Source organism: Mytilus edulis, chromosome 2 (assembly GCF_963676685.1).
Source record: "Mytilus edulis chromosome 2, xbMytEdul2.2, whole genome shotgun sequence".
NCBI classification, from domain to species: domain Eukaryota; kingdom Metazoa; phylum Mollusca; class Bivalvia; order Mytilida; family Mytilidae; genus Mytilus; species Mytilus edulis.
The window spans coordinates 3,473,104-3,498,484 of NC_092345.1; the positions used below are offsets into that span (position 1 = coordinate 3,473,104).

The following is a 25,381-nucleotide window of genomic DNA, read 5'->3' on the forward strand; positions in this document are numbered from 1 at the left end:
TGACTGAGGGGTGGGGCAAAATAATCTCCATGGAAATGAGATATGCTTATGCTTATACAACTGGATACCAATTATCATTACTTTACCACTAGTGGTTCCCCATAAACTGACCTTATCACAAACTAATACATGAAAACTAAGCAAAAGTTTCAAAGTCAATAGACCATAACTGAGGGGGTGGGGTCAAATAATCTCCATGGTAATGAGATGTGCCAATACTTATACAACTGCATACCAAATATCTTTGACTTACCACTAGTAGTTAACCATAAACTAGACCTAATCACAAACTAATACACTGTTGACACCGCCGTCGCCGGAAACAGCATACCAATGTCTCGCTTTTTGACTCCGTCAAGCGAATCAAAAACCATTGAAAAGCAATATTATTCAGTAAATTAAATTTAATTTGACATCACAAGGACTTAAAAAAAGTCTTGAAATGTAATATTATAGTCTCTTAAATCAGTGTTCTCAAAAAGTAGATGTCCAAATGTTTTGACCGCCAAATTTTGCAAAGGATTGACACAATTTTGGTTATTTTGCAATAGAGATAATAGTGAGGACCACCATGGAAAAAATTCCAAACAATGTTGAATGGTATTTATTAGTTAATGTCAGGACTGTGTAACAAATTATATATTTGAGATGACCTTGACTTACCAGTTAATAACAGGATTGTGTCTGAATTCAGAAGGGTCTATAAGTCGATGACATGGTGAAGAGACATTAGCACTAGCTGATTCATTGTCATTACTGCAATAAAAAAAAACTTCATGTATTTCATTTCTACATTGTTTAAACATATAAATCAAAATCACTTGTTGTGCAAATATATATGCCCTATGAGGTATTTACATCTTCCAATGATTAAACACTTATTAGATTAGGCTATGTCATGCAATGTATAAAAAAAATAGCCTAATTTGTATTAACAACATATCCATTGCATGACATTTGTAATAGGATCCAATTATCTCATTTTTTACATATTAATGCTCTGAGTCACAAGTTGTGAAGTTTTTTTTGTGAGTTAAATAGAGAATATCATATGGCTTTTTCAATATCACACACCGTATCAACCCGAGACACCAATATAATCCCAAGAGCTCTGCTCGAGGGATTATATTGGTTGAGGGTTGATACGGCTGTGATATTAAAAAACCATATCATATACACTTTATTATATACATATACTTCACGTAGATTTTTTTATGTGACATGACGTCATACAGATAAGGAGGTTTGAAATGACGTCATACAGATAAGGAGGTTTGAAATGACGTCATACAGATAAGGAGGTTTGAAATGACTTCATACAGATAAGGAGGTTTGAAATGACGTCATACAGATTATAGGTTTGACATGACGTCGTACAGATAAGGGGTGTGATAAAGCCTTTGCAACCGTGCTGATATCGATATGGTGGCTGATACAGCACGCTTGCCAATGATTGTATTACACATACAATTTATCTGTATTTACTACTAAGTATATAATAAATAAAATAACACAATGTTTAACTTTGGATCTTCAGGATTTCTATGAATTTTCTCTGTTGAAGACCCATTGGTGGCCTTAGGCTGTTTTCTGCTTTTTTGTCTGGTTGGTTGTTGTCTTTTTGACTCATTCCCCATTTCCCTTCTCAATTTATTGAAAATATAATAAATTCACGAAGTTGTATTAGTATGCTTTTTTTTTGCTGATCAAGCTTAAAACAGAATGCAGATGATACCAGAAAATTTATGAAATATTTTTCAGTCAAAGTTTTCTTTCAACTTTTTTTTTTAATGTGACCATTAGTTGTGTGATAGAATTATTAAGGCTATCATGAGACTAGTCAAATGAAATCAACTGCATCATGAGATATGACTGTCAGCTGTTGAACAATTTTTAAAAAAGAAAAAAAATGTTTTATCAAATACTCCATTAGAGTTTTAAGCTTTTCATACTTCTAAACACAATGTCATGTAATAAATGATTATGTCATATCTGGACATAAAGTAAAGACAAACTTAACAGACAAAAGTTATCTTTGTTACATCTGGTGTACACAGCTGAATATGGAATCCTAGATGTATATAACGGTATTACATCTATGATGGAACTGACAGGCAGATGATGGCAACAAAAGGAAAAGATTAAAGAAAAGGTACACTTTACATCAGATATCTATATGAATGTAAACAATCAGACAAAACCATCTACATGGCAAAGCCAGCTGACCATTTTTGTAAAAATGGACTAAATGTCTCTTTGCAGCCTTAACTGAATGACTTAGATGTCTGATTTCCTGTTATTAAAGGACCAATAAAAATTTCACTTTGAAAATGGTTTGCAAACACCAAAATAGAAAGGCAGTTAAATGACTTCTTCAGAAACGGGATTCCAGAAAGGGTAATTGTTAAGCCATAAAAATACATCCACCATTAGCAAGCCATATTACATTCCTTCAAATTAGACAAAGACAGGCTACATAAATGGAGCCTCACTAATACTGAATAGAAGAAGTAAAAAAACGAAATACAAAATATATCATGATACATGATGATTAGGATTTAAGAACATTGTAAAATACATTAAGTGCAATATTTTATAATTCAAATTTCTGTATAAATATGATATTTCAGTAAGTATATAATGTTCTAATCAGCTGTTCAAATGTACAAACATGTTCTACAATGAACAGATGACACTTGAGTTTCAATTTTCCTGGTAAATTAAGATATTAACACAGAAATCTTACAAAAACACCAATACCTAATTACTATCAACTTTCTATTCTGTAATTTGAATAACTTGTCTTAATTAATACGGGAAACATAGTTAATTACTACCAGACAAACTGATGATTGGAGTGCACTATCATTCAGTACTTAGGTGGTTTTTCCTTATTTTTTCTTGTTATAATGGTGAAATAATTACATGCATATAGATAATTACTAATTAGCTTCACAGTCTGCATAATATTGCACAACAGACATATTCCTCTACAGATATTCCAAAATAGTATATATCATTTGACAGAGAAAAAAATGTTTTCATTAAAAAAAAACAAGAGTGTGCACCCTGAAATGTCTCACATGCTTTAAACTGGCCATTGATTTTATGTTGAAGGTCTTAAAGATAATAGTTTTACAACAAGTATCACATAAACGTAACATTTTAAAAGATCCATGATAAATCCTGTTAGACAATTACACCTTACAATTATTCCATACACCATATATAGTTGATCTATATATATATGTTGCTTATTATAATTGAAAAACACAGGCCAAAATACAAAAACTTAATACTGACTGCAATAGACTATGACAATGAGGTCAAGGTCAGATGATATCTGTCAAACAGACATGCACACATGACAATCATTAAGTAAACCAAATAAAGTTAACATGATTGCTTATTATAATTGAAAAATAGACCAAAACACAAAAACTTAACCTTGACCTATGGACCATGAAAGAGAGGTCAAGAACAGATGAAACATGCTAGACTGACATGTACCCCTTACAATTATTCATTAAACCACATAAAACGACCTACTGCTTATGATATCTGAGAAACAGACCTAATCACATAACTTTAACTTTGATCTCTTATCCCTGAAATTAGGTCTATATCAGTCAAACCATAGCTGATGGACATGTAGACGTTCAATGGATCCCATATACCACATACAGTAATCCCATTTCTCATAAAGTGAGAAATTCAAACATAAAAATGCATCTTTTTCCGATATGTCACAGTTTGACGTCGCAAAAATAACATTTTACGTTAGCAACGTCATTACCTCCCCTGTAACTGTAACATATGCCCTTAAAACTTTTTATTTCAATAAATTTGGGGTTTTCCAATAGAAATGACTTAATGCAAACATGACTTAATGGGAGACGGCATTAAGTTTCCATTAATCATTAGACATCCTATTTATAACAACTGAGTGGAATTCAAAGAAATATTCAAAGAATTTGTCTGCATACAGGACAGACCCATTGTTTTATTTTTATCAGATTTATTTAATGGGTTTCCTATATTCATATCTGCAAACATGACACATGGGGGGACTATTATGACTAAGGAGTCCCATTAGCTTGTATATGGTTATAAATGCTATTAGTAAACAGATTTCCAAGTGAATAGACATATACTGCTCTAAAATATATATGGTTCTGAGTTTACAAAAAAATATTAAACTTCCCTTTTGATTTACCTGATGACTCACACTTACAATGGTTGATCCAGCATTATATGACAAACAAATTTATTACTTAAAGTTCAGTATTATTCAGAAGGACCTTAAAGTTCAGTATTATCCAGAAGAAGCGATTAAGATTATAAAATTTTCAAACTGACATTACGCAATGTTGCCTCTAGATCATAACATAAATCCCTCTTGGAAGGTCTCACGACAACATTAATTATGAAAGTTAATTTCATTAACGCAAAACACCTCAATGAAAAAGAGTAAAGCAACTGTTTAGGGAATCAATGTTAATGAATATTTTATCCGTGTTCCATACAAGCTCCGTACATTTTCATCATCGTGTATTGTGACAAATAGTTGATCAGTATGTGATGTTTTACATCAAACAATATGACAACTCTAATCGGGGAAAAACTGCCTCATTAAAGATCAAATCATCATAAACAGAAAAGGGTTACGTCACATACATTTTCTTTTTTTGCCATCAGTTTATCACAAATTATAGCAATTTTTCAGATGACATTTAGAAAGAAATTTTCCAAATTAGATTGTATAGGAAATAACACCTATTAGTGCTTGTTTAATTTGATTTCACTTGTCCAACCTTTCTCTATAGACTTCAATTGGCTTATTGAGTGACAGAGAGGTAATAAATTAAGTCTGTAGTATCCCAGACTCACTATTCTATTGTTCAATCTGAAATTAGTCTGGCAGAAATATAAAGCTGACATTCAATCTTTAGAATGTTAACGTCAAATAAATTTAGTTTAAGAATATGACTGTTTTGTAGTCTTACTAAAATATTGGGATCTTACTGTATACTAGCTTATTTTCTGGGTACTTTTTTTTCATGTTTTATCCCATTCTAGCCCACTTCACGGTCATCTTTTTTCAAAGGAGTAGGTCCGGTAAGGGCCGATTTTGGCCTCAAATTTCAGGTTCATCTAACAAAAGATTTTGGACACTTTTTAAACACGTAAGTGTCTATTTCAATTGATTCAATTAGTTTATGTGAAAGATTTTAACTGATGTAATCATTAAAAACGATCCGATTCAAGCTTAAATATGAAAAATCTATCAAATATGCCGAAAAACGTCACTTTTCCGATGGTTTTTGTCAAAAATGAAAGTGGCCGCATCCGTGTTCATCCTCAACCTTTATATATTTTATGTATTATCATCAAATACAACTTACATTTCAATTTATGAATGAACACGAATGCGGCCACTTTCATTTATGATGAAAACCGTCTAAAATTTAACTAAAATGCTCAAATTCTGAAGATTTCAGTCATTTAGCATGACTTAATGATGCTAGTACCCGATATATGTGCATTGCATTGTCAAAAACAGCCCATATTTCTGTAGCAGAAGCATTCTTCTTTCCAGTGAATAGCTAAAAGATTACATTTTCACAAAGGGGTCTTACTGAACCAACTCCTTTATATAAATTTGAAAAAAGATGACCGTAATTCTAGAATGGGATAAAACATGAAAAAAATGATTAAAGATAATGTTTTACACATTTGCAACAAAATACATTTGTACTGTGGATTCACTTATTGGTACCAATTTTCGTTGAAAACTTACATTTTCATGGAGATTTAATTTGTGGTTTTGACAAAGTTTGCATACACGCCTATAGATTTTTTTTACATTCGTTGAGCATTTCATTTCGAGGTTCACTTATCCAACAAATAATAATAAATCCACAGTATATTCATATTATTTTTCTACCAGTGAAAAAAAATTGCCAGGAATCTCAATTTACAATCAACCAAAACTGAGACAGCTAACTTAATCAACAACAAAAATATCAAGAGGATATAAAAGTCTTCAAATAATAAAAGCAGTCCAGAATGATTATATTACCCTGATCATGACAAAACAATGAAGTCTACAAAATAGGGATGCAAATTGAGACTACAAAAAAGAAAACAAGTTTTTTTTCTCAAGGTTAGAAGGTGGGTAGACACATAAAATAAACCACTGACTGTCTCATTACAAAAATACATCAGATGACAATTTCTAATCAAGCCAATTTTTTTACAGCACTATGGTAATCGATTAAGCTGATGGGAGGTTTTTCTCTGATATCAAATTCACAACCATAACTACTAAGGGATATTTATACAAATAAATGTTCATCACTGGAAGATAACTGAAATCGAAATATGACAGAAGAATTATTAAAATTAGTTAAAATGTAATCCAATTCATATTTAAGGAAGTGCATCTATGAATATTCATATCATATTTCCTCCAAAATCGAAGAATAATTGCATAAAAATTGACTCAAATCAACAAAAGTGTCTAAACATCCTATAATGATTAATTTTGATGCTTTGTTTCATCAACTAATTCCAACAATTAAATTTGAGAACGCAATCAATAATAAATCAATTTACTTCTGTGTGCATCAAATTTATTTCATATTTTCATGCGGTCTTTGAGAAAGAATTTCTCAAAATCTAAAATTGTGTGAAATAATAGTTTGTGTTTCTCGTTTTTTATATAGATCAGACCATTGGTTTTCCTGTTGAATTATTTTACACTATTCATTTTAGGGCCTCTTTTAGCTTGCCAAGGCTCTAGGTTGATGGCCATATTTTGACCTATAATAATTGTTAACTTTTTATTACTTGGATGGAGAGTTGTCTTATTGGAAGGCATACCCTATCTTCTTATTTATATGTGATATGTATTTTTTTCACGTATCTTACACTAATTAGATGTTATTTGGAGTAAAAATTAAAAACCAGTGATTACCTGAGGTAGCAATACTTCTTTAAGAATAAAAGAACAGCATTTCAGATGAACTCAAACATTTCTTAAAGTTACTTCATTGACAACAATTTTTTTGCATTATGATCAAATATTCAAATTTCATCAATGCTATTTTAAAGAATTTCATATATTGAACCAAAATTGTTCCTAAGAAAATGTAAGGAAATTCAGTTAAATGAGGTAATTAAGAAATAGGAAGCTGTTTCCCCAAGGTAAATATTAATATTCAAAGTGAATTTATCAGTACTGAGAAAAGAAGTAACCATAAATATAACAGTGTATTATACCAGAAGTATTTGATGTAAAAAGTGTTATAATCCAGAATCTTTTTGTTGTTGAAAATCATATACCAAAAAAACATAATGTATCTGAGTGTAAAATCGGTTATTCTCTTTGAATAATATCAGTCCTCAAGCTAATGACATTCTGGCTATATTTGGCTCTCTAATTGACAAAAAATAGCAAAGCCCAGAAAGTTCTACCATGAGTGACTTATTTTTCTGATTTTTATAAGATTTGGTATTCTTGATATAACATCGCTTTGACAAGGTTTTATACTTACAGGTCATTAGTATAAAGCTTTCTAATGGAAGAATTGATATGTTTTAATAGGAAATGGAAAAACAGAAGCCATCAAGAGATTTATGACAAGATGTCTACGTTAATAATCTGTAAGTCTTCTATATGTTATTCACAAAACAAAGTTAGTTTTATCCATTATAGAGGTTCAATGCACAGAAGATTTCTATTTACTTAAACTTTTGAAATCTTTTAAGTAAATGGAATTTTGAGGCCATTTGCTTTATTTCATTTCATCATGGTGAAACTTTCATTAAGTTTAAAACCATAACTTTTTTGGCACTTAACAGTAAAAGCTTTGTTGATTTTGATTTTCTATTTCTTTTCAAACTGACTTGAAACACAAACAATAACCGTTTTTTACTTAATCCAATAAAATTTTAATTAAGACAATTTGTCTTTGTTTTTGTTGTACTGAGATGGCACTGTATCTTAGTTTGGTGTAATAAGGTGACACTGTATTTTAGTTTGTTGTACTGAGATGACACTGTATCTTAGTTTGGTGTAATAAGGTGACACTGTATTTTAGTTTGTTGTACTGAGATGACACTGTATCTTAGTTTGGTGTAATAAGGTGACACTGTATCTTAGTTTGTTGTACTGAGATGACACTGTATCTTAGTTTGGTGTAATAAGGTGACACTGTATCTTAATTTGTTGTACTGAGATGACACTGTATCTTAGTTTGTTGTACTGAGATGACACTGTATCTTAGTTTTTGTTGTACTGAGATGACACTGTATCTTAGTTTTTGTTGTACTGAGATGACACTGTATCTTAGTTTTTGTTGTACTGAGATGACACTGTATCTTAGTTTGTTATACTGAGATGACACTGTATCTTAGTTTGGTGTAATAAGGTGACACTGTATCTTAGTTTGGTGTACTGAGATGACACTGTATCTTAGTTTGGTGTAATAAGGTGACACTGTATCTTAGTTTGTTGTACTGAGATGACACTGTATCTTAGTTTTTGTTGTACTGAGATGACACTGTATCTTAGTTTTTGTTGTACTGAGATGACACTGTATCTTAGTTTGTTGTACTGAGATGACACTGTATCTTAATTTGTTGTACTGAGATGACACTGTATCTTAGTTTGTTGTACTGAGATGACACTGTATCTTAGTTTGTTGTACTGAGATGACACTGTATCTTAGTTTTTGTCGTACTGAGATGACACTGTATCTTAGTTTTTGTTGTACTGAGATGACACTGTATCTTAGTTTTTGTTGTACTGAGATGACACTGTATCTTAGTTTGTTGTACTGAGATGACACTGTATCTTAATTTGTTGTACTGAGATGACACTGTATCTTAGTTTGGTGTAATGAGGTTACCTTTTATAAAAGTTTGGTGAATTGGGTGACACATTATCGAAGTTTTGTGTAATAATGTTACTTTTATAAATATTTGGTGAATTAGATGACACATTATCTAAGTTTTGTGTAATAAGGTTAATTACTTTTATAAATATTTGGTGAATTGGGTGACACATTATCTAAGTTTTGTGTAATAAGGTTAATTACTTTTATAAATATTTGGTGAATTGGGTGACACATTATCTAAGTTTTGTGTAATAAGGTTACTTTTATAAATATTTGGTGAATTGGAAGACACTGTATCTTAGTTTGGTGTAATGAGGTTACCTTTTATAAAAGTTTGGTGAATTGGATGACACTGTATCTTAGTTTGGTGTAATGAGGTTACCTTTTATAAAAGTTTGGTGAATTGGATGACACTGTATCTTAGTTTGGTGTAATGAGGTTACCTTTTATAAAAGATGGTGAATTGGGTGACACATTATCGAAGTTTTCTGTAATAATATTACTTTTATAAAAGTTTGGTGAATTGGATGACACATTATCTAAGTTTTGTTGTAATGAGGTGACACTTTATCAAAGATGGTGAAATGGATGACACTCTATCTAGGTTTTCTGTAATAAGATTACTTTTATAAATATTTGGTGAATTGGGTGACACATTATATAATTTTTGTTGTAATGAGGTGACACTTTATCAAAGTTGATAAAATGGATGACACTTTATCTAGGTTTTCTGTAATGAGATTATCTTATATAAAAATTTGGTGAACCAGATGACACTCTATTTGAAGGTTTTGTGTAATGAGATGACACTTTATCAAAGTTTGGTGAATTGGAGTGATACTTTATCTAGGTTTGGTTTAATAAAGGGACATCTATTTTGAGTTCATGTAATTATGCAACACATAAATTAGGTTTGGTGTCGTGTGATGACATTCTAACTAGGTTTTGTGTAATGAGATGACACTTCAGTTTCAAGTTTTAGGGCAATAAGGTTACCATTTCTCAATTTTTGGTGTAATAAAGTGATATTTAATCAAGATAAATTTTGTGGTAATGAGGCAGGGGTCTAAGTTAAGCTTTTTGAGTACTGGCCTTTATTTAGGTTTGGTGTAATGAGATGACACTTTATCAAGTTTTGGTGTAATGACATGACACTTTATCTAGGTTTTGTGTAATGAGGTGACACTTTGATTTCAAGTTTTGGTGTAATAAGGTGACCCATTATCTAGGTTTTGTGTAATGAGGTGACACTTTGATTTCAAGTTTTGGTGTAATAAGGTGATACATTAATCAAGTTTTGGTGTAATGAAATAATATTTTATCACGTTTTGTGGTCATGCGGTGTTATTTTATTTAGATTTAGTGTAATAAAGTGATACTTTATCTAGGTTTTGTGTAATAAGGTGATACTTTTTCTAGGTTTGGTGTAATGTGATTACACTTTATCAATTTGTGTAAATGAGATGACACTTTATCAGGTTTTAATAAAATGAGATGACACTTTATCAAGTTTTAATAAAATGAGATGACACTTTATCAGGTTTTAATAAAATGAGATGACACTTTATCAAGTTTTCTGGTAATGAGAAGACCCTCTATCTTTGTTTAACATCAATCTAATATAACTTAATGAATGAAATATAAGATAATCCTACAAAAACACAATTTGTATTTGGTTTATTATAATACAGTGTATCAAGCATTCCTATTATTGCTTTATCATTAACTAAACATTCAGTGTGTTTTTATGACATTAGATAAATGTTTTAATTGAGGATATCCTTTATCAAACATTCAGTGTAGCTACATAGTTACCTTAATATTCAATAATTGTTATGATTGAGTATACTATTGATAACAATAGCTCCATTTGTAGGCTATATTTTTTTGATATTATTTATATTCAATTCCAGCTATTGGAAATTCAAAATATATTTAAACCCCCACATATTTTGTTTTTTTGTGTTTAAGGTGGTACCTAACACTACAGGGAGATAACTCTGTAAAGTCAGCTAAACGTTTTAATTACGTTGTGTTGTAAAAGGAATATTAAGCTTCTCAATGATCAAAATTGGTGTTTGTCAAATTGCTATATAACCAGTGTAATTTTTCTGACAAAACGGTTGGTTCAAAATTTTTAAAATTTTTACATTTTTATTAAAGTCTCAAAGTAAATACTTTGACAAAATTTTATGAAAATTAAACGAGCCAAATTAATTTTATTGAAAGTGTTGGGTACCACCTTAAATATGAATAGAGACTAGGAATGTATAAATTATCAAAGAATCAAGAATTTGAATGTTAAAAAATGCTCAAGCAGCAACCAAACAACATACTGTAGTAATACACCAATGCACAAAGTGTGTTTGTCAATTATCAATATTGTCTGAGTTGAATATTTTTCAATATTTTCCAGTTTCTTAGATTACTTATATTTTTTTATTAAATTGAGTTTTAATGTACTGTAGATTAATTCTATTATTAGTTAGATAACAATTTTTTGTAGATTACGCTGCTTCAGGAGGAACCATGAATTTTTTGAATTGTTCAACATTACATAACCATTTAAAGATGTATAAACTTTCTTTTAAACATCAGACTTTTGACATCAACTACAAGAATATGTATGAGGGATTACAAGCAAAATAATGTTTCTACCATTATTTCCAGAAGGTTTTAAGAGAGATATATCCTTGACACAATGATGAATGTTCAATGCACATTAATTATCCATTGGTTTATATAATGTGGATCTCATTGGAGTCTAAGTTTGACGTGGGATTGCCCATTTTTTGTAAGGGTGACATGTGAAAGTCAAATTATTGTGTCGTGAAAACAGGAAATGAAGTTTAGCGGAACCCAGGAAATGACAAAAAATTTTAGAATTGCTTACATATATAAAGTGTAAGCGGGATACGGGAATCTGACAAAACAGTAAGCGGGATCTGGGATTGGAACCCCCCCCCCCAATGAGACCCCTTATAATGACGTTATAACAACAGAGACTGATTGCTAAATCCTATATTTTTAGATGTTAACTTTACTTAGAATATGCTACAAGACTAATGGCCTATCTTTTGACATGATAAAACATCTTTATAATTGTTTTTGACTGAATTTAAAAAAAGAAATTGTGAATTTAACTCAAATATATATAGACAGTGATTTGTTATATAGATATTTTATTATTGAGAAATGATTGACTGTAAGAACTTATAAATAAAAGTTGATCCTCAACTAAAATTAGAGCTCTGACATTTACTGAAACAAATTGATAGGATTATATGGGATCCTCTGTCACGGAAACACAATATACATGGACATATCATGGTACTCAATTCATATCATTATTATACATGAAATTCTTAATAAAAGGGTTAGGAAGCTCATAAATATCGTGTGATAGAAGATTGACCAGACAATTTCATCAGGGAACTGTAAATTCAGAAATTATTGAGAGGTTTCTATTAATTCCAATAATACAACTGGGTGGCTATCGCAATAATAAGAAATTGCATTCTGTACCGGTAACTGAAACATAGATCTTAATATGCAGTTTTTTTCAAAATCTCAATAATAAATGAACGTAATAATTTCTATATTTACAGTACTCACATGAAAAATGCAAAATTAACTAGTTCTACAAAATGTATTATACAAATACAGCCTTTGTATGAGGTCGATACAAGGATATATTGACCTGAAAGAAGTATATTGACTGAGGACGAAGTCCGAGGTCGATATACTTCTTTGGGTCGATATATCCTGTATTGACCTCATACAAAGGCTATATTTGATATATTATTAATTTCCGACCATAATTGTATCAAAATCGTCATTTAGGTTTGTTGGAACTTTATAGATATTACATTAATTGTCTCCTTGACAATAACAAAATATTAATTGTTATTTCATTTACTTTTTTTTGACATCTTATGTATTTGAAGATATTTTTTTTCGTCAAATAATCGATCACAGATATCATTTGTTTCAAAACATTAAACAATATCCTGAAATTCATTACATGACGTCACAAAGTATATCGGTTTTTAGATATTCTAAAAATAACCGTGCAATATGCTTTTTGCCGGTCAATATGCTTTTTGCTATCCGCCGTTTTCTCTCTACCTTCGAAAATATAGTTTAACATGTGACTATCTCTAAACGAATCAAATTTGATAAAATATACGAATTAATAATATTATACAAATATAGCCTTTGTATGAGGTCGATACAAGGATATATTGAGAAAATTGGTACCGTTAATTTTATTGACTGAGGACGAAGTCCGAGGTCGATATACTTCTTTGGGTCGATATATCCTGTATTGACCTCATACAAAGGCTATATTTGTTATATTATTAATTTCTGACCATATTTGTATCAAAATCGTCATTTAGGTTTGTTGGAATTTTATAGATATTACATTGTCTCCTTGATAATAAGTAAATGAAATAACAACTAATATGTTGTTATTGTCAAGGAGACAATGTAATATCTATAAAGTTCCAACAAACCTAAATGACGATTTTGATACAAACATGGTCGGAAATTAATAATATAACAAATATAGCCTTTGTATGAGGTCAGTACAGAATATATCGACCCAAAGAAGTATATCGACCTCGGACTTCGTCCTCAATCAATATACTTCTTTCAGGTCAATATATCCTTGTATCGACCTCATACAAAGGCTATATTTGTATAATACGAAGGTTTTGGCTCTTCTGTGTACTGTAAATCAACTAATCAAATAATAAAAAAATATGAAAAACTTTTATTTTTCCTTATTCAACTATTTCAAGAAAATTTGAAATTTGTGCAGCAATTATTAAAGTGGGCTTTAGGGTCGATAAAACGTGAAACAAAATATCTAAGGAGATATGTTAGTTTTCAGTAGTCAATATCTGTGTAGTACTATTTGAGTACTCAGAATCTTTATTATATTTTCCAAAACCTATCAAAGGTTCAAAGATGCTTTTAGTTAATTAGGACTTTAAGTTCTCAATATTTGATAAGAAAAAAGGATAAGGTTAGATGAGTATTTGGCTGATATAACAATTTAAATGTATACCAAGTTACATGCTAATTATCCTGTCCATGTTTTTCGTGGTGGTGAAGATTTCAGAAAATAATCAAAAAATGCAATTTTACTGAAGGCTTAAAGAAATGTCATAGCAACAAGACCTAAAACTAATTATTCTGAGGGGTTTATCTGATCTTGCTATCAAAGTAAAATAAGATTGAAATGATCTATTGTTTGTCTCACCACAATATTTCCTAACCAATGATTAGATTTGGATGACAAAATGTCTACATTCTGACAAGGCAAATACAATTCTAGCTAGAGAGCTCTTTTGGACTTGACTCAAATATAAATCTTCTGTTTTTCAATTTTCAATTAAGAATACAATTTGTTTAACAAAATGAACTGTAACTGTACTTATTTTCATGAATTATGTATTGTCTATGAGAATTATGTATTGTCTATGAGAATTATGTATTGTCTATGAGAATTATGTATTGTCTATGAGAATTATGTATTGTCTATGAAATTGGACCTATCAAAATTGCTATCATGTATAAGAATTAGCTTCCACTGCTTATATACTATATAATGCATATTTCTCGCTCTCTAAATTATATAATGTTCAAGCTCAAGTGCAAGTTACTTTTAAAGTCACATGGTTCAGCTATTCACATTAAAGCCTTTTGAGAGCTTAGAACTGTATGAGTCATTTGAAAGCTTATAGCCATGTGAGAGATAAGCCATGTTACATGATGTGAAATCTTAGCCATGTGAGAGCTTAAAGTCATTTTCTATGCTTAGTATGGAATCGGGATGTGAAAGCTAAGCCAAGTGAAATCTTAGCCATGTGAGAGCTTAACGTCATTTCCTATACTTAGTATGGAATCGGGATGTGAAAGCTAAGCCATGTGAAATCTTAGCCATATTAGAGCTTAACGTAATTTCCTATACTTAGTATGGAATCGGGATGTGAAAGCTAAGCCAAGTGAAATCTGAGCCATATTAGAGCTAAACTTCATTTCCTATATGCTTAGTATGGAATCGGGATGTGAAAGCTAAGCCAAGTGAAATCTTAGCCATGTTAGAGCTTAACGTCATTTCCTATATGCTTAGCATGGAATCGGGATGTGAAAGCTAAGCCAAGTGAAATCTTAGCCATATTAGAGCTTAACGTCATTTCCTATATGCTTAGTATGGAATCGGGATGTGAAAGCTAAGCCAAGTGAAATCTTAGCCATATTAGAGCTTAACGTCATTTCCTATATACTTAGTATGGAAATGGGATGTGAAAGCTAAGCCAAGTGAAATCTTAGCCATATTAGAGCTTAACGTCATTTCCTATATGCTTAGTATGGAATCGGGATGTGAAAGCTAAGCCAAGTGAAATCTTAGCCATATTAGAGCTTAACGTCATTTCCTATATGCTTAGTATGGAATCGGGATGTGAAAGCTAAGCCAAGTGAAATCTTAGCCATATTAGAGCTTAACGTCATTTCCTATATGCTTAGTATGGAATCGGGATGTGAAAGCTAAGCCAAGTGAAATCTTAGCCATATTAGAGCTTAACATCTTTTCCTATATACTTAGTATGGAATCGGGATGTGAAAGCTAAGCCAAGTTTAATCTTAGCCATATTAGAGCTTAACGTCATTTTCTATATGCTTAGTATGGAATCGGGATGTGAAAGCTAAGCCAAGTGAAATCTTAGCCATATTAGAGCTTAACGTCATTTCCTATATGCTTAGTATGGAATCGGGATGTGAAAGCTAAGCCAAGTGAAATCTTAGCCATATTAGAGCTTAACGTCATTTCCTATGCTTAGTATGGAATCGGGTATTAATGTCACATGATGTGAAAGCTAAGCCATGTGAAATCTTAGCCATATTAGAGCTTAACGTCATTTCCTATGCTTAGTATGGAATCGGGTATTAATGTCACATGATGTGAAAGCTAAGCCATGTGAAATCTTAGCCATATTAGAGCTTAACGTCATTTCCTATGCTTAGTATGGAATCGGGTATTAATGTCACATGATGTGAAAGCTAAGCCATGTGAAATCTTAGCCACGTGAGAGCTTAAAGTCATTTCCTATGCTAAGAATGCTAAGAATGGAATCGGGTATTTGATGTGCAATTGATTAAGTCTTACATCATAAATTCTCCATACTTGGATAGATAAAAATATTTAATGGTTCTAAACTGATTAATTATTGATGGTGATATGATACTGATTCTGTTTGAACGCCTATATAGTACTCTTAATCATGCAACATTATGTGAACAACCACAAAGACAATAATTTTCTGGCATCTATAGAAATTTTATGTATGAATATTGGCCAGAAGGTTTTGTGTATTAATTAGAATCAGAAAACACAATAAAGTATCCCTGTCAAACAAGATGTATATATAATATATACCTATCAATTATAATTGTCCACAGTAGTGGTTAGCTTGGGAACAGTATAGACATGTATATAATTTACTGATCACTCATACTGGTGCCTTGTTTAACCATTATAAAAGGATATGTGTAACCTTAAGACGTGTATATCTGCTTCAATATCAAATCTATATATTAAATTCAGTATGAACAAGCAAAGAAAACAAGTTGTCAAGATTTATTACAATCAAAACATCAAAAAATGAAAGGGTATAAAACAATTTTTTTGCAGATATAAATCTCAATACATTTTTTATCATTTATATATTGAAGAGATGAAGATTCTGTCCTCAGGGCCATTCAGTGGCTGCAAAATCAGAAAATCATGTTCTGAATATAGAATCCTTTAAGGAAGTGTAAGTTTAATACTGGATAACAACCAATAATTGCAATCTCTGTATATGGATGTGGATATCATTTATCAAATACATCTCAATTAAGTTTCCTGGATCAGAAAACTTTACACTAAGCAATTAGACAGAACTCAATAGAGCTTAACTGAAGAGGAGGTCAAACAATGTTCTAACAATGTTCTTAAGTTAATACAACAGTCAACAGCCTTCACATCTTATCAATGATCACCAATCCTAGGTTATGCTTCATCAGCAATTTTAACAAAGAACAAATTATACATTGATAAAACTTGACTGATAGTCTCTGCTTAATTAATACCTTTTAAACTGATACAGGTATGCTAATTGAACAACATACACACATGACAAAAATCAATGGTCTATTGAAAGAACTTCCTCATATCTTGATATTTGAACAAACTTAAAGAGCCTGTAATTCAGTGGTTGTCGTTTGTTTATCATGTTTGTTTTTCGTTTAAAGTTTTGTCCATAAATCAGGACGTTAGTTTTCTTGTTTTTATTAGTTTATATATGTCTTTTCAGGGCTATGACTATGCAGTATAAGTATAGCACATTTTTGAACGTCATACAGTTACCTATAGTTGTTTACTTCTGTGTCATGTTGGTCTCTTGTGGAGAGTTGTCTCATGGGCAATCATACCACATCTTATTATTTTTAAAATTAAACTTCCCAAACCAATAAAGCATGATTGATAGGTAACAGGTTCTTATTCTGCTTGAAAATGAAATGCATGTATGTTAAGCTTAACCCTTTCCTCCATGGAAATATTTTTTCTTACATACTTGATTTGCATAGGATTTTTTTAATAAAAAAAAAATCATCGGGTTTAAAGTATTTAAATGCATTGTGAAAATGAATATTTCATCAATGAAATTCAAATCAGATATTCTTATGAATATCCTTTTAATATTGGATGCTAATTTTTTTAAGTCTGATGCAGACATTTTGTAGTCAAAGCGTTTCAACTGAGGTACTACACAGGCGTCAAAAGGCGTCATTATGGAGTAAAGGGGGTGGCGTCAAAAAGCGTCATTATGGAGGAAAGGGTTAACAACCAATAATAGGTTTTTTATAAATTGCCTTCTTCAGGAATACTTTTATTAAAACTGTAAAAACAATATATGTTAAAGGAATGGCTGATATGGCAATGAGACATATTTTCCAAAAATATTTTACCATAGTTTTAGAGTTTCATATAACAACTTACCAAATTTCCACTGTATCAAAGCCAACTCGGACTAAGTAAAGTACACATGACAGAAGCTTGATCAGCAGATTAAAGATTCTGATCCGCAAGCCTACAAATATAGAATTGTAATACTGCATTCAGAAATTATTGTGATGTTTTCATTATGCTAAAAATGCAACCGGTTTATAATCGCAATAATCTAAATCATATTTTGAAATTTTGTATATATCATAAAACACAATTTTTCTCAGTATCGCAAAAATTTAAATCATATTTTAGACTAAAATGACAAAATTGCAATATTAAATGCACATAATTATTTCTACAGTATCTATAAATATGATCTACAGACCTACAAATATAAATTGTAATATCTACTACAGACCTACAAATATAGATTGTAATATCTACTACAGACCTACAAATACAGATTGTAATATCTACTACAGACCTACAAATATAGATTGTAATATCTACTACAGACCTACAAATATAGATTGTAATATCTACTACAGACCTACAAATACAGATTGTAATATCTACTACAGACCTACAAATATAGATTGTAATATCTACTTTCATATTGTTATTACCTGAACAATAATGATAACAGTACAATACAATCATTTGAAAACAAGTACAGAATATGATTACCTCGAACATTATAAGTACTCTAAACTAAAGACTAATTATCACCTGTTCAAATTATCTTATTATCAACTAATGTATGTCAGGTCTCCTCCCAATCGCCATGGCCTGCACTCTTTATACGATAAAAAAAAACATTGCAATTCAAAGATTTTGGTTGGTGCTCACTGGGTGAAATAAGCTTAATGTTTTCAAAATAGGTAAATCCAGAGCTAATTCCAAATAATTAATTGACGATTTTCAATTGACAAGGCCTTCAGACATTAATATAGCCAATGCAGAACTATATTGGCTGAATTATTCAGGTTACATATATAAAAAAAACGTTGATACAGGCAGACTAATAATTACTTATATAAACAATAACTGTATAGGTTTTGCTCATTGATGAATGCTTAATAGTGACCTATGGTGCTTATAACCAAATCATTGTGACTTTCAGACTGGTCGATATTATAGATCCTTTAAATTTTATAGCAATACTTCTTGAAGTTATGCACTAAAAAAATGTTGGTGAAGATTGAATTAAGCTATCACTTCATGGTAACATATGGTAATCAAACTTAACTTTGTTTCATTCTTATGTCTCTATAAGGTCAGTATTGTAATGAAAAATATTTTTGAGGTTACTGTAAATTCAGAAATTATTGTGATGGTTTTATTATTGCAAAAATTGTTACAGGCTATCATCGCAATAACTTAAACTTGCATTTTGAATTTTTTTATGTGATTAAACAGGATTTTTCTCAATATCGCAAAGATAAAAATCGCATTTGAAGCCTCCAAGAATATACGAAATGTCTGATAATGAAAATCTAACAAGAATGTGTTCAAAGTACAAGGATGCCCCATCCGCACTGTCATTTTCTATGTTCATTGAACGTGAAATTGGGCTCTAATTTGGCATTAAAATTGGAAAGATCATATCATAGGGAACATGTGTACTAAGTTTCAAGTTAATTGGACTTCATCTTCATAAAAAAAACTACCTCAACCAAAAACTTTAACCCGATGCAGGACAGACGGACAGATGAACAAACGGACGAACGAATGAACGCATAAACCAGAAGACATAATGCCCATAAATAGGGCATAATAAATGGGGCATAAAAATAAGAAGATTTAGTGTGAAAGCCAATAAGACTCTCCCCAAGGTCATTATATAGCTTTCAATAATGAGCAGTTACTAGTAGCTAGTTAACCATAAAATATAAGCTAAGCAAATTCTCATGGGTCAGGGTTACATAAGACTCTTCTAGATAATAATTGTAACACATACTTTATCTTGTATTGCATGTAAATATATAAGATCTTTGAACTCAAAACCCTATAAATCAACATTTTAACCCTGGAGCATATAATGGTTAATTTTTCCTCGTCCTACGACATTAAATACATAAAATTCTTTTATGTGGGCCAGTATCTGTGTTATATTGTTGTAATATTATGATAGTTGATATTAATATCAATATCAATTAAAGACAATCAATAATAATCTGAGAAAACTGACCAGTATGCTGGACTACAGCTGTTACTGAATACAGTCAATTAACATAGATGTCATACAATTATTATACAATATCCTAGTAATGTTATACATGGACTGATCCAGCCATTTTCAAAAGGGGGGTTTCCAACCCAGGATAAAGGGGGTGTTCCAACCATATGTCCCCATACAAATGCATTGATCATAAAAAAAATGGGGGTTCCAACCACTGGACCCCCGCCCCTCTTGATCGGCCACTGTTATAGTATTGAGCTCATGCTGGGAGTGGCTTATTACTATGTACAGTTGTACTTATTACAATGTACAGTTGTACATGTATTAGCACAATTTGAAAATCAGTTTTAAGTACTGTTGATCAAAAATTAATGTGTGCATTCATTAGGAAGAATCCTCGAATACTGGAAAAAAAACATAAAAGGAGTAGGTTCCGTAAGGGCCGATTTTGGCCTCAAATTTCAGGTTCATCTTACAAAAGATTTTGGACATTTTTTTAACACTTAAGTGTATATTTCAATTGATTCAATTAGTTGATGTGAAAGGTTTTAACTGATTTATTCATTAAAAACACTTTTCAGATGGTTTTTGTCAAAAATGAAAGTGGCAACATCCGTGTTCATCCTCAACCTTTATATATGTTATGTATTATCATCAAATACAACTTACATTTCAATATTATGGATGAACACGAATGCGGTCACTTTCATTTAAGACGGAAACCGTCTAAAATTTAACTAAAATGTTAATATTGTGAAGATTTCAGTAATTTAGCATGACTTAATGATGCTAGTACACGATATATGTGCATTGTATTGTCAAAAACAGACCATATGTATGTAGCAGAAGCATTCTACTTTCCAATAAATAGCTAAAGGATTACATTTTCACAATTTTGTAAAACTGCTATATTTTGGGGCCAAAAAGGTGTCTTACTGAACCTAATCCTTTAACTACTGTGATTACATAAATGATATAAAAGAAAATTGCAAATAGATATTGAATGTGAATTATGAACGTGATACTGTCACATTTATCATTTCAATAAAAACATTGCAATAACTTCTGAATTTTCATCATTCACAAACAGATTAAAATTCTTTTTTTTTTCAAATGGATTTATGATACGTAAAATGCATATTTTAAAACAGATTTAATTGAGCACATATTGTCATAATTTTCATTTAACTCCATGTTTAACTTCTATTATCAGTAAAAATAACATTTTGGTTTGAAAAGTCAATAACGGGAATGAAAAATAATATTCGTAATAACGGTTATTATAACCTGTTAATCAAACTGATAATGTCGTTGTTGATCAATTGTTAAATAAGAGTTCATGATTATATAATAACAATTATTTAGCTAACTCTAAAACACAGCTTCTAGTATTGGATACACCTTTAGGGGGGTTACCCCAAATGGTTATACTGTATAGCTGGTTATTTTCGCGGGTGGAAAATTTCACGATTTTCATTGAATAAGGTATACGAAATATTTTGGCGGTTATTAATTTTGCGGATTCAAAACATTTATCATTACCTTGGCAATTGCACTTTTAAAGATTTTGTTCTATCCGCGAAAATAAGCGAAAATTTACACCCGTGAAAATAACCCTCTATACTGTATCTTAATTACACCAAGATATTATCATCAATGCAGCATGATAGTTTTTAATAGTTTTGGAAGGGTCTTTCAACAGCTGATCTCTAGTTGGCATCCTTTATGATCAGAACTATGACGGTATCTGATTGTCTCGCCGCAATATAGCCATTTTGTGCTCATGCGGCATAAAGCAAACACCAATCAATCAATCATCGAACCTGACGATCACATGACATATCAGAAAACAGCAGCGCTGAGAAGTTTGATTTAAGAATGGTTTAAAATAGATGTTGAATGATTACAAATGAGACAATTATCCAACTAATGTGGATTTCAGCATTGCTATAATAGGCCACAATATGGCAGCCAACAATGAGCAAATCCCATACCATCTAATCAGGTATAAAAGGCCATGGTACTGATAGGAGAAAATGCAAAATAATTCAAACCAAAAAAAAATAGGTTTATGACAAAACGACTAACCCATTCTTACAAATGTATAATCATATTTCGAGATTCTGAATGATAAACAGCTTGGAAATGTTGTAAGATACCATAAATTCAGAATTTAATGCACACATTTTATTATTGCCAAACCTTATGACCCCTATCAAAATTAAATCTAAATAACCAGATCTTAAAACTGTTATGAAGGAAAATCATGACTGAAATTATGAATGAGTTTTATAAATGCCAATCTAAAGATGTTGCATATTTTGCATTAATATAAACATTGCAAATTTTCTGAATGAACAGTACTTGTCTAGTAAAAGACTTTAATACAATATGAGGTTACACAGTATGATTGCCAATGAAACAATTACCATTCAAAGTCTAAAAGACAAGGATATAAACAGATACAGTAGAAAAATAAATAGAAGTCGTATGATTGCCAACTAGACAATTATACACAAAGACCAAGGATAAAAAACAGCTACAGTAGAAAAATAAAAAAGATGTGGTATGATTGCCAATGAAACAAAAACAAAGGACAGGTCATTGAACAATCCCTAGATATCATTTGTTTTTTTTATTCCGATTGTAAATACCAATTTATTTCTCTTCTATACTTTGTATGACAATAATCAAGTTATTCTCAAGTAGATGTTCACAAGACAATAATCTAAATATATAGAATGAATATCGTCTGTATTAACAAAAGTAAACTGATTTAATAAAAAATGCAAAAGAAGTTCCAATAAAAAAGAATGTATAATAATAGATAGTGGACTAGTGGAGAATATGTATATGTCAATGAGACAGCAACACAATTTTTATCAGAAAGAACATATAAACAGACAGTGAGACCTATCCTCCTTTAGAATCTTTATGTAAATTAATAATTAATCCATTTCATTTGAATTCTGGTGGAAAGTTGTCTGTCTCATTATTTGTGTAGGAGTTTCATCATTTACCAGTCAAAGTTAGATTTTGAAAACGTACACCTCACAAACAACATTACTGCAACTTATTTTTGCTATGAAAACTGTATACAATGGAATTGGCATCAATCAAAGGTAGGTTACATATTATTGGATGGGAAAGTGTATTCATTACTGAATGTCAAGAAGTTAGCGTAAGGATGACAAAATTCTGATTAGCCTTTTACAGTGTTAACAAACCAATGTTCTTTAAGCTGTATTTGATTTTTTATCGCAGCTTTAGTTTGAGAACTTTGGACCTTAGTGTCTAAAGTCAATTTAGCTATCCCCAATAACTGCAGCTTATCAGCAGACAACATTGCTGTATTCATTATGTAATTACCAAGGTTTGTAACCTGGGAATTCAACTTAACTTCTATATGGTGTCAAATACTCAAAAGAAACTGGTAGATTTCTCTGTAGTGCTTTGAATTATCACTAGGCAATTGTGTCATTTATTTCACAATCACAGAAGTACATTCATAAGACCAAATTATGGGCTCTATTGTTTAGCTAAATCTCAAATTAGTAGTAAATGGCTGATAGTAATTAAAATCAAGTGATAATTAGAATAATAACATTTTTTTTTTCATTTTTCTAATTTACTTATCAACTTTGTTTTCATGACATCAAAATTAGCATCAATTTCAATCTTCCAAAATTTTTTATGAAAACATGTAAATTTCTATTTGTGACAGTACTTTTGTTATAACAAATAACATTTTAAAAGAAGAAATTTAGAATTGTTTCAAGGATGTAATGGTCAAGGGAGATAACTGGTTTACTAATAGACACTACCAACACATACAAAACACAACAATCACAGAATGATATCTTACTTGATCTTTGGTTTTTGATGAAATAAAGCTGTAACTTCTCCTTTAATGACTTCTCATTGGTGAAAAATTCTACTCTCACTCTGAAAAATATCATAAAACATTGTTAGTCAGGTGCATATTCTGAGCATACATATACAAAAGAAGCAATTGACCCAAAAGTTTCATTTCTCAAATGCAAAACTAAACAGTATGTAATGTTCGCAAGGAGGTTGAGATATAGAATAAACTCTTTAATAAAAAAAGTGGTGCAATTTTAAGCAATGCTTTTTGGGTAAACATACATTTATTTACTGTTTAGGTTTTGAGGGATGGGTTGCAAAGTTCTCTTTTTAACAATGCAAAAGAAAGCTTTGGGTTATATGTTATTTAAAATTGAGAATGGAAATGGTGAATGTGTCAAAGTGACAACAACCCCACCATAGAGCAGACAACAGCCAAAGGCCACCAATGGGTCTTCAATGTAGTGAGAAATTCATGCAGCGGAGGCGTCCTTCAGCTGGCCCCTAAACAAATATGTATACTAGTTTAGTGATAATGGATGTCCTGCATGCTTGTTTGTTTTCTGTTGTTAATTGTTATTTTTTTTTTTTTTTTTTTTTTTTTTTGCTTTATTTTGTTGTTTTGTGTTGTGTTGTGTTGTGGTGTGTTTGTTGTGTTTTGTTTTGTTAAATTGCATTGGTTTTTTAGTTTATTTTTAAAAAAAATTTTTGGGGGGGGAGTCTTTGTGTCAGTGTCTTTATAGTCTTTTGTGTCTAATTCTAGTTTAAAATACATGTATCTTGTATCTCCATTTAAAAGTCTAGATGAAATTAATCAATGTATAAAGCTTTAATGTTAAATACTATTTAAGAAGACCATCAATGTTACAAATTACAATACAAATATTAACAATGTATATATACAAATATTTTAAATGAGTGTAATATATATGCTTCTAATATAGGATCCTGAGGTCACTACATCAGTCGAAATAACCATCCATTTAAAATATCACAAGAAAATAGTCATTACATGTGAGATAGCAACATAACAAAACAACCTTAGGTCAACAAATAATCTTCACTAATTTAAAAATGTCTATACCATATGTCAAGATGTAATTCTCCTCAAATCTTGACATTCTAGGAATAAAACGAGTTTTGAGATTTCTCAAAATTTCCTCCTTATAATGACAGGTATATAAACATATATCCTTTAAAAATAGAAATTCAAGGTAAATAAGCTTGTTTCAAGTTCTATACATCTTTTAAGAATAAATCATAAATTCCCAGTTCCAAACATCAATATTTGGTAATAACTAAACAGTTGTCTAGTCAATGCCACATGGTATGATGTATAAATAAGAATATGTGGTATGATGTATAAATAAGAATGTGTGGTATGATGTATAAATAAGAATTTGTGGTATGATGTATAAATAATAATGTGTG

At 30.7% G+C, this 25,381-nt stretch overlaps 1 protein-coding gene across 8 annotated transcripts in view; it reads right to left on the minus strand.

Annotated features, from left to right (window-relative positions):
* LOC139510077 (potassium channel subfamily T member 2-like) overlaps positions 1–25,381 on the minus strand; it is a 93,501-nt gene that overhangs the window by 37,696 nt on the left and 30,424 nt on the right. For all 8 annotated transcript variants that reach the window (XM_071296321.1, XM_071296322.1, XM_071296323.1 and 5 more), the window contains 3 exons: positions 23,952–24,031; positions 17,956–18,046; positions 664–756 (listed from right to left, as the gene is read on the minus strand). In XM_071296321.1, the coding sequence (XP_071152422.1) occupies positions 664–756; positions 17,956–18,046; positions 23,952–24,031 (264 nt within the window). The remainder of the gene's footprint in view (positions 1–663; positions 757–17,955; positions 18,047–23,951; positions 24,032–25,381) is intronic.